The sequence below is a fragment of the Neoarius graeffei genome, chromosome 17 (genome assembly GCF_027579695.1).
Source record: "Neoarius graeffei isolate fNeoGra1 chromosome 17, fNeoGra1.pri, whole genome shotgun sequence".
Lineage (NCBI taxonomy): Eukaryota > Metazoa > Chordata > Actinopteri > Siluriformes > Ariidae > Neoarius > Neoarius graeffei.
In genome coordinates, this window is record NC_083585.1 from 15,833,486 (window position 1) to 15,845,309 (window position 11,824).

An 11,824-nucleotide genomic window follows, 5' to 3' on the forward strand; every position below is an offset into this window, starting at 1 on the left:
GTAATATTGGATCATTTTCCTCAATAGATAAATGACCAAGTATAATATTTTTGTCTCGTTTGTTTAACTGGGTTCTCTTTATCTACTTTTAGGACTTGTGTGAAATATGATGTTTTAGGTCATATTTATGCAGAAATATAGAAAATTCTAAAGGGTTCACAAACTTTCAAGCACCATTGTACAGTGCCTTTTTATATCACAAACAGATTGCTACTCATACACAATGACATACACAAATGCATATAGACTTATTGGCACCCTTCATAAAAATGAGCAAAAATGATGGTATAAAATATACACTAACCACAATAATTCACTAGTTTTTAAATTACACAGTTGTCTTTTTTTCTTTTTATCATCTTTTTTTTTTAATAATCAGCATTTTGGAAGCATTGCATGAAATAAGCCCTTCCAGAGAACATCTCCACGTGCAGTGTCTGAAACTCACAAAGCATCATTTCAACTTTGCAGATTTGGAGCATCATTATAATTGTATGTTGTGGTCAAAACAGACCACATGTGATGTTATGCATGACAGAAGGGACTCCCTACAAGAAAAAGCACTTTTGGGGTTGTTTTGTCACTGGTGCTTCAGGGGCTCTTACAGTGGGGCAAAAAAGTATTTAGTCAGCCACCAATTGTGCAAGTTCTCCCACTTAAGATGAGAGAGGCCTGTAATTTTCATCATAGGTACACTTCAACTATGAGAGACAGAATGGGGGGAAAGAATCCAGGAAATCACATTGTAGGATTTTTAATGAATTAATTGGTAAATTCCTCGGTAAAATAAGTATTTGGTCACCTACAAACAAGCAAGATTTCTGGCTTTCACAGACCTGTAACAACTTCTTTAAGAGGCTCCTCTGTCCTCCACTCGTTACCTGTATTAATGGCACCTGTTTGAACTCGTTATCAGTACAAAAGACACCTGTCCACAACCTCAAACAGTCACACTCCAAACTCCGCTATGGCCAATACCAAAGAGCTGTCAAAGGACACCAGAAACAAAATTGTAGACGTGCACCAGGCTGGGAAGACTGAATCTGCAATAGGTAAGCAGCTTGGTGTGAAGAAATCAACTGTGGGAGCAATTATTAGAAAATGGAAGACATACAAGACCACTGATAATCTCCCTCGATCTGGGGCTCCACACAAGATCTCACCCCGTGGGGTCAAAATGATCACAAGAACAGTGAGCAAAAATCCCAGAACCACACGGGGGACCTAGTGAATGACCTGCAGAGAGCTGGGACCAAAGTAACAATGGCTACCATCGGTAACACACTACACCGCCAGGGACTCAAATCCTGCAGTGCCAGACGTGTCCCCCTGCTTAAGCCAGTACATGTTCAGGCCCATCTGAAGTTTGCTAGAAAGCATTTGGATGATCCAGAAGAGGATTGAGAGAATGTCATATGGTCAGATGAAACCAAAATAGAACTTTTTGGTAAAAACTCAACTTGTCGTGTTTGGAGGAGAAAGAATGCTGAGTTGCATCCAAAGAACACCATACCTACTGTGAAGCATGAGGGTGGAAACATCATGCTTTGGGGCTGTTTTTCTGCAAAGGGACCAGGACGACTGATCCGTGTAAAGGAAAGAATGAATGGGGCCATGTATTGTGAGATTTTGAGTGAAAACCTCCTTCCATCAGCAAGGGCATTGAAGATGAAACGTGGCTGGGTCTTTCAGCATGACAATGATCCCAAACACACCACCCGGGCAACGAAGGAGTGGCTTCGTAAGAAGCATTTCAAGGTCCTGGAGTGGCCTAGCCAGTCTCCAGATCTCAACCCCATAGAAAATCTTTGGAGGGAATTGAAAGTCCGTGTTGCCCAGTGACAGCCCCAAAACATCACTGCTCTAGAGGAGATCTGCATGGAGGAATGGGCCAAAATACCAGCAACAGTGTGTGAAAACCTTGTGAAAACTTACAGAAAACGTTTGACCTCTGTCATTGCCAACAAAGGGTATATAACAAAGTATTGAGATGAACTTTTGTGATTGACCAAATACTTATTTTCCATCATAATTTGCAAATAAATTCTTTAAAAATCAGACAATGTGATTTTCTGGATTTTTTTTCTCATTTTGTCTCTCATAGTTGAGGTATACCTATGATGAAAATTACAGGCCTCTCTCATCTTTTTAAGTGGGAGAACTTGCACAATTGGTGACTGACTAAATACTTTTTTGCCCCACTGTATGCAGATTTAACATCAACATAAGCACCAAAATATTTCAACTCAAAATCTGGTTGGTTCTGTCAGACTGAGGTTGAGACTTGGTCATAGTTAAGAATTAGAAGTCAGAAAGATGATGAGTCAAAATACTCCTAAATTAATGGGTAAATAAAAAACATGTAAATGACCATCTCAGTCTCCAGATCTCTAAAAGTGCCTCCAAGATTCTTAGACATTAAAGAGACTCAATTCTGTTATTCTCTCCAGGGCAGGCATCACAAAATATCAATTGTACGGTAGGAGCATTGATAATTTAGAAACCAACGTTTTGGAGAAATTCACTACTTAGAAAAACATTCTATGCTTGAAAAACATTATTAAATTAAACCATAAAAAGACCCTGTAAGTTTGAGATCAAAGAATTGCATGTGTTATTCTTTCTAATATATTGCTTTCTCATCATTTTCATGAAGGGTGTATAATTACAACTAGGTGAGGTAATAAACAAAAACTTTGGCTGCCCTTAGCTATGTGTTTACACAAGTACCATAAGAGTAAATTGTAAATCAAAACCAAAATTGTATGAAGAAGAAAAAGAAGATTTTTAAAAAATTAAAGGAATAATACAGTAGAATAATAAGAAAAAAACAGACGGCAGACAATGGCCTGAATCCTGGCCCTGCCAATATATAATTTCTGTAATTGTCAGTGACCCAGATGGAAAAAGATTCAGAAACACTGATTTTGTAGTAGGGTTGTATATTTCATTTGAAGCTGGGGTTCAATATGCCACTCAGAGATGTTGGACTGGACCTGCGCAGAAGCCTGATGGAAAGGATGAAGAAGCTCAGGCTCATCAGGCCCAATACTGCCACTCCAGCAATAAGAGCACTTGTCACGGTGTCCAGTGGTGAGGAAGGGTTGCTAGATGGAGCTTATTAGAGAAACAAGAAGAGAGAAGTTTTCAATAATAATTTTTTTCATTAAAGTTTTTGGGACCATATGACATATTTTAAGCATTTAATTATTTGGTTACTTGTCACATAAATGCCAGAATCTGTGTCACACTACAGAACTCCCAGAACACACTGCAGCCTACAAACTTGGCTGCTGCAAACTACAGTACCCAGCACTCATGAACTGTGTCACGTTCAAACTCACCGTCATTTTCATCACACACACCTGAATCCTAACAAACACAACCACACTCACAGTATATAAGGACTCCTAGTTCACACACTCACTGTGGACTATATGCTCTGTGACTTTGTTACCAGTCATTGCCAAGTGTTTATTTATTTATTTTTAAAAATTCTGACACTCTGGTTTTGATCTTGTTTCTGATTCTCCTGGTTTTTGATTCCTGTTTTGCCTAGACAATGTTGTTTGCTAACCAACTGCCTAATGCCTGTTTTTTGACCCTGAGTTTGCTTTATGATTTGGTTTTGTCTGCCAGCTTTGTAAACCAAATGCTTTTTATCTGCACGTGCATCTGTCCCTGTTGTCTGATAGAATAATTTGCTGGCGTAAATGGATGCAGCAGGTAACCTGGATTAGTGTCAAATTACGGCAGCCCAAACACAGCAGCAAATATCCATGATCAACATACAGCTAGCACAGCTCCAAAACAATAACACAACAGTTAGCCAGCTACTTCTGGGGCACCCTCTTTGTTTGTTTTTCATTCATTTCGTGCCCAGACAAATATGCAGGTGATTCTGTTGGGTCTAAAGGCTTCATGCTACAATGTTCACTATACATTTCAAACCAAGAGGAAGTTTCCAAGTGAACGAAAATCACTCAATTCACCAACTTGCTAACTGATAAAATGCTAAATTGGGCCACTGCACCTTGGTCTCAAGGAGTGGAACACACTTCTTCATATGATCGTTTCCTCCAGCCATTAACATGAGTATTAGACCACTCTTCAGATGGCAAGGAGATTGGAGAGACACTCCTCACCCTCCTCACAAGGTAATCTATGCATAGCTATGTGCTCAACCTTTTCATGTTAACCACTGGCAGTGACTGGAGCATGCAGGTACTCAAAGCCCTGTATTGTCAAGTGTTGACCGCTAACATCTTCACCGAGCTGGCAGGTTGGGATGATCAGGCATCCCTTGACTCATTCCTTGACCTTGACTCACTTATTGACCTCCTGCTAAGGACCCAAGGGGAGGTTAACGTGGAAGTGAACCCCGCGTTATGGGGATCCATCACCATGTCAGTGCCCTTCATCCAAAGCAAATCTCTCTCCTGGTCACTGTAATGACCAAGTTTTTCATAGAGTCCCTGGGATGCATGTACACGATCCTCAAATCTCCTGGACAGAAAGAGAAATCACATGCTGCTCATCATATTGTCTCTCCCACTGTCTCAATGTACCCTCTGTTTGCGCAGCCTCAACCACAGTTAAGAGCCCTGAACCTAATTCTAAAGTGGAAATGGGAGTATCCTGACTTAAAGGAGGATTTCAGCAAAAACTAAAGCCAGTGGACTGACGCCTCACTGTACAGATGACAATAGCATTGAGCTCATGGCGGGTGCCTTGCCCCACGTAATCCACATAATGTAAATAGACCCAGGCCATGGATGAATACATCAAGAAGGCCCTAAACAGGAGTATGTATGCCCTTAACCTCACCAGCATCTGCAGGCTTTATTTTTGTTGAGAAGAAATGGGGCAGCCTGTAGCCTTAAAGATTACCAAGGGCTGGTCCCCTCTGCTCTTGAATAGCTACAAGAGGCCAGAATCTTCAATAAGTCAGACCTATGCATTGCCTTCAACTTGGTGCAAGCAGGGGTGAATAAGCAGGGGTGGAGAATGGAAAATGGTTTTTAGCACCATTTCTGGTCATTTTAAGTGTAATGCCATATGGGCTCTCTGCAGTGCCAGAGAGTGCCATATGGCATTACACTTAAATGCACAGTGCCAGTGCAGTATAATGTCTTATTAATGACATTCTCCATGACATGCTGGGCAAATTCGTAATAGCATACATTGACAATATCTTCAGCTACTCCTCAGGTAAAGAACCACACCTCCACCATGTCAGAAACGTCCTTGCTCAGTCCTTGGAGAGCAAACACTATATTAAAGTGGGGAAATGTGAATTTCAATGAAATCTTTCAAAGATCTTGTTCTTAGAATCAGTTCATTCACAATGCAAAGCAGTCTAGAACTACACAGTAAAAATCATAGTGTCAATTTTACTCTTTAAGAGTTGAATTTAACTCTGTCAGATAACATTTGGTCCCACTCAAAATCAGTGTAAAATTTACTCTATAGCCAGTGTAAGATTTTTAGAGTTAATTTTACTCTATTTTGTGTCAAAATTAACAATGAGGTGTGTAAAAATATTTAACACTATAGATAGTGTAAGATTTTCAGAGTTAATCTGACTCTATATTGTATTTTCGCGGGGAATCATCACCCTGCAGAGTAGATTTTGTCGTTGTGTGCAAGTGGGAATTAACTCTCACTTTTGACACTACCATTTAGACGATTTTACTCTGCATAGTGTTATAACTACTCTATCCAGAGGAAAATAGGTTTACACTGCAATATTGACACTCCATTTTTTACTGTGTACGCACATTCTCACTTCAGATACAGACTGATCACTTGGGCTCACACCTCCCCATCTACTAGACACCCTGGCACTCACAGAACACACCAAGTGCGTCAATGTAAATACTGGTGGTCCCATATACTCCAAGACATCTACAAGTTTATCTTGTTGTGCCCTTCATGTGCCCAAGCCATCGTACCCTGAACTGTGCCCATTGTGACTTTATCACTGACCCTCTCCATGTCTCAGAACAACATGGTCATGATGGTAATAGACTGTTTTTCCAAGTCCTTTTGTCTGCTCCCCTCCCTGGACTCCCTTCTGCCTTTGAGATTGCAGTGCTTATCTTTAACCATGTTTTCATTGAGAAGGTTTGGACACACTTTCTCATTCATAGGTTTTTTTCTGTATTTTGACTATTTTCTACATTGTAGAACAATACTGAAGACATCAAAACTATGAAATAGCCACTATTTACACTATGAAGTAGCCACTATTTACATTGATGACTCTTTGCACACTATTGGCATTATCTTAACCAGCTTCATGAGGTAGTCACCTGGAATGCTTTTCAGTTAACAGGTGTGCCTTGTCAAAAGTTAAGTAGTGCAATTTCTTGCCTTCTTAATGCCTTTGAGACCATCAAACAGTAAATAGTAAATAATAAACATACAGTAAATAGCCCTATTCCACAACTGTAGTAATCCATATTATGTTGAGAACCGCTCAGCTAAGTAAAGAGAAACGACATCCATCATTACTTTAAGACATGAAGTGTCTTTTAATCAGTAAAAATAAAGAAAACCCATTGAGATAGAAGGTGTGTCCAAACTTTTGACTGGGCCTGTACTTTGGCATCCCGGAGGGCATTGTGAGTGATCAGGGAGTCCAATTTATGTCCCAAGTATGGGGAGAATTCATGGAAAAACTGGGGATTTCCATCAACCTAACACCCCCAAGCCAACAGCCAAGTGATGAGTTAACCAGAAGATTGTTGGGGACTTTATATATCAACAATCAGGATGATTGGGCACAATTCCTTCCATGGGCAGTGTATGCCCAAAACTTTCTGAGCACTCTGCTATTAAGCTTACCCCCATTCCAATGTGTCCTTGGCTATCAGCCGCCTGCGTTCCTGTTTAACGCCAACCTATCCAACTCAGCAGCTCTCAACAGCATTACTGTACTTAAGTCTAGTTTTTAAATGTCTGTTCTTTTTCTATCATCAGTGTTATTATGCTAACTAAGATTTGAGAGATGAGGAATAAAGCTGTTGTTAGTTAGCCTTTACACATCATTTTTGTGAATCTTCACTTTTACTTTTCTACTTTTTTGTTTTACAATAATCTTAGAAAAGAATTTTGCCGGGTGGCACGGTGGTGTAGTGGTTAGCGCTGCCGCCTCACAGCAAGAAGGTCCGGGTTTGAGCCCCGTGGCCGATGAGGGCCTTTCTGTGCGGAGTTTGCATGTTCTCCCCGTGTCCGCGTGGGTTTCCTCCGGGTGCTCCGGTTTCCCCCACAGTCCAAAGACATGCAGGTTAGGTTAACTGGTGACTCTAAATTGACTGTAGGTGTGAGTGTGAATGGTTGTCTGTGTCTATGTGTCAGCCCTGTGATGACCTGGCGACTTGTCCAGGGTGTACCCTGCCTTTCGCCCGTAGTCAGCTGGGATAGGCTCCAGCTTGCCTGCAACCCTGTAGAAGGATAAAGCGGCTAGAGATAATGAGATGAAGAATTTTGCCACTTTTGCCTCCATTTGATAAAAATAATTCTGAGAAAGAGAGAGAGAGAGAGAGAGAGATGCCCTGAGTATTGAGTAACATTGAGGCTGGCTTCAACATAAACATTGTATTATGTGATGTGTGTTAGCATAGGCAATGTGCAATTATGTATCTGGCAAAATGTTGGGCAAGACAATAGGATCTGTGAATGGGACAAAATACTGGATCTGTTAATTAATACACAATGAATAAAAAAGACAACTTTACCAAGCTGTGAGTTGGTGGTTGGAGTTTCATCTGCAAAAGAAAAAGAAATTAACAGTTTATGGTAAAATAGAAGCTTTTATATGCACAGTTATAAAAATATATTTGTCAAAAGTGACCCTGAAATCAAAATTGGTTCAGAGCTTTTTGTCCCTGTCTCTTCGTGTTATAGACAGCAATTCAATAGTAAATCTAGAGCAAATACAGGTAGTCGTCAACTTACGACTGCGTTTGGTTACGACTGACCGGTCGTAAACCGATCTGGTCGTAAGTCAGCCTATGTTAAATGAACGCAAGTATATTGTGATGTGTAATGATATTGTAATCATCTTAAAGTCTTATTTTATCAACATTTTCTTATTTCATTACCTTGGCTCATTATTTGGTTTAAGTCAAACACTGCATACTACACTGCATACAGTACAATTTGTTTAATATGTGCAAAACAAAAAATACAAAATACAGGTGTGAAAAATAGAAAACATTTTAGTTTGAAACATACCAAAATACAAATGTAAAACATAGCAAAATACAAAATTTAGTGACCGCTGGCATCACTGGTGCTTGGCTGTGGGTCGTCTACGTCATCATCAGCCGTTGCAGCGCTTGGGCTGGCGGGAAGATTTGCTCGTTTCACAAACCAGGAGCTGGGGCGGAAACTGTATGACGGAGTGCACAAGAGAGACTCCGCATGTGCCTGGAGCTGGGGCAGAAACTGTCGTACGCTCAGCTAACTCAGCTGGGAAACACTTGCCAGTCATAACCAGACGGTCGTAAAGTCGATCGGTCGTAAGTTGACGACTACCTGTATATATTTTTAAAAAAGTTTCAGAAACAAATCTTTAAGATGTTTGTAAATTCAGATGTAAACACTGAGCACCAAATCCCAAGGACATACCATCAGTGGCAAATAAGTGAATAAGCCAGAACGACAAACTGAATAACATTTTGGGTTCTACAATTAACTATTCTCTCACCACCTCTGGTGATTATAGGGCCTGCAGTGATGATAGCGTCTTCAGCAGAAGCATGAGGAGCTGTGCTGTCCTCCCTCTTTCTTCTTATTCCACAGATCTGAGAGTTTAAAAAAATAGCATTCAACATAGACATTAAGTCCTAAGATTACACCCTGCTTAAAATGCCTTTATTTGGTGTCAAAATGGTAATACAATAAGCATAACAATACTTAGACAAATAGCATACAAATTTACCGGCATCAACATTGCACAGTCATCTACCCGACACAACTTTGTGACACAGTGCAAGAAGACAGTGGACATCTTCTGGTTTTTGTGTTTCACAAATCGGAAAACTTCAAAGGCAAAACGTCCCAACTGGCTTTTCCCATTCTCAAAAACTGTGGTCTGTGGGTCTTTGTGACATCTATTAGGAAAATGAAACTAAGAATCAGACTATCTCTGAGTACACACACACACACACACACACACACACACACACACACACACACACACACGGCATTCTGTCAAAGGCCATTGTAAGAGATTTGTATAGTGAGTGGTTGGTTTAAGCAGGTAATGAGCTCTCTCCTGGTTAATGTGCACCGCTTAACACACCACTTTAGATAATGTGAAATTACCCGAAGAAAAGATCGTAGCGTATCTCATCATTGGGATTCCCAGAGGGGGTGGTATAACAGTAATCCATCAGTATATTCCACCTGGGGGTGAGGGACAGTGAAACAACCATTTGTGTTACTGATGCCAATCAAATCTTTTATCTTAAGCATTTTTAAATAAATGTAGATGCTATACATGATTTTAAAAATGACAGAACTGAAATATATTAAATATATAATCAGTATTCAAATGTTTAATTGTAATAACTGGATTTGTTTATGTTAACTTATTCCTCTTTTAAAGAATTCATATTCACAAGGAGAAAACAAGTAAGTGACTACGTCATGTTACTCTCTACTGCATTTCATAACAAAGTTCATCTTACAGTATGGAGATTTTTTTTGAAACAATACCTCCTATCTAGATTAGTGGCCTTGACAGCAGCAAACACTCTAGTCTTCAGGGCCAGACCAGCCATGGGAATGGACAACTGCTGACTGAAGGATGAATCCTGAGGAATAATTAAATTATTAATTAACATTCAGTAGGATTAAATTTACCTGTCTAGGAAACAATGCCCATGAAAATGCATGCACATAGTAAAACAAGAAAAAGGAGAACTTCTGTTTCTGTTGTATGTAATGTTTCATTTTCACTAAATGAGACCTGTCTTGTGGTTAGTTATTTTTCTTTGACAGGATACACAATAGCATTAACACAAACTCCGTAAATATAATGTGTGGCTAATATATATCACATAGGTGAATCTAGATTCAAAATCACCTGTAAAACACACACACACACACACACACACACACACACACACACACACACACACACACACACACACTAATATATATGACTAAGGCAGCTATGTAAGACGCAAATGTTTACACTGACTGTTCTTTGTCTTCATAAAGCAAAACCAACTGTAATATCAAATTCACTCACATTGTATAGAACCAAGCTCAAGGTGCTCACAAAGGTGCCATTGTTGTCTTTTACTGCTATTGCTGCTGAAGATCTTTAAAAAGTACAGACAAGATGTACAAATTTTACAACATACTGCATTGAGGTAATCCAGTCAGAGATCACTAAACACTTCTAAAAGTGTAACTAATATTTAATTAATCTAAAATGGTCTAAAAAATTTCATGTTTAGCAAATAGCACACTTCTACCCACAGCCTTAAATTTCATTATTTGATGATCTGGAATTAAAAACAGCAAGACTTACGATGCTAGCTGAGAGTTGTTAACCAGATATTCCAGAGGATAGCTGCAGCTGAATTTATAAAGCAAGCCAGGCAAGTAGCTAATAACTGTCGGAGGGTCAGGGGTATCAATGTAGCCTGATATGTTCCCTATTTGTACCAGGGATATATTTCCAAATGCGTTGTAGCCCTGAGCTGCAGAAACCTGCCAAAAGATGCATTTTTATAACTGTGTTTTAAAACATATTACTGTTTCCTTTAAATAGTCACCAACTGTTTACTAGCCTAAACAATTGCTCAAAGAATGGCAGTACAAAAAAAAGTTAATTTAAATAACACTAAATATTTGTTTGGAGTGCACTAACATGCATCACAAAGAATTTAAATATAGTATAGTGTACTAGAGGCTTGGCTTCTCCTGACCAAGCAGCCACATTAGTATTTAAGAGTTCAGCATGGCTCACCACCAGCATGTTTCCACAGGCCTCCAGTGTGCTGAGGCTGATGCTAAACACCACTGCTGTGGGGAATGTATTGTTGTTGATGAAGCCACGGCACTGAGCATCTCCGTGATGCCCATTCAGGGCCAGGTCAGTATCAGTGTAGCCTGAGTAGAGCACTGGACAGAAGTTGATCTTCAGTGTGATGGTCTGCACACCACAGTACACAGTGATATCTCTCTCGGCTTTAGGTAATGAAAAGGACAGCAAAGTATCAGGAGTAGTACTTAGTCCAGAAAAAGAAACTGTGATCCACAGGTGTTTATATCTCCTTACCTGGGAATCTACTGTGGAAGGCAGGATCACAATTGTAGCCATTAAACTGAGTAAAAGCCAAAGGCATTCCATGTATTAAAAAAAGGAAAAGGCATATTAGCTCCATTTCAGCACCTGGAAGGATGGTGATAGAGATACCCATGTCAAAAATTTCATCCAGGACAGCATAAACAGCTGAAATGTTTGTTTTGCAGAAAAAAAGAGTGGTAGAAGTTTGTGTCACTTACTGAAATCCCCTGAAGCAGGTGAGTTTAGCAAAGCTCCATGTGCTCTGGCCTACTGCCTGCAAACAAATGGCTAAGCAGGCTCCAAGAAGATGGCATCTGCTATCCAGCAGCCTGCTTAGGGCCAAGATACGGAGTTATTATCGGAGCTCTTTAACAATACGAGCTGTCCTGCACAACATGGGAAAATGCATCAAATTGGAGCGCCTTGAACAAATCTTTTCACAGGCCTGGAAACATGAAACTCTTTTACAATTTCCCACTCGTATCATCATGCCTTGATCTGCTTCTGTCA

At 39.9% G+C, this 11,824-nt stretch overlaps 1 protein-coding gene across 1 annotated transcript; it reads right to left on the minus strand.

Annotated features, from left to right (window-relative positions):
* Positions 1-2,947: 2,947 nt before the first annotated feature.
* Positions 2,948-11,411, minus strand: LOC132864622 (zona pellucida-like domain-containing protein 1). The gene is made up of 10 exons (XM_060898041.1): positions 11,306-11,411; positions 10,994-11,214; positions 10,553-10,734; positions 10,268-10,340; positions 9,730-9,827; positions 9,337-9,417; positions 8,951-9,122; positions 8,717-8,813; positions 7,743-7,772; positions 2,948-3,117 (listed from the first exon to the last, which is right to left on the minus strand). Exons 1-10 carry the CDS (start codon positions 11,409-11,411, stop codon positions 2,948-2,950), a joined length of 1,230 nt encoding a protein of 409 aa, XP_060754024.1.
* Between the last annotated feature and the right edge of the window lie 413 nt (positions 11,412-11,824).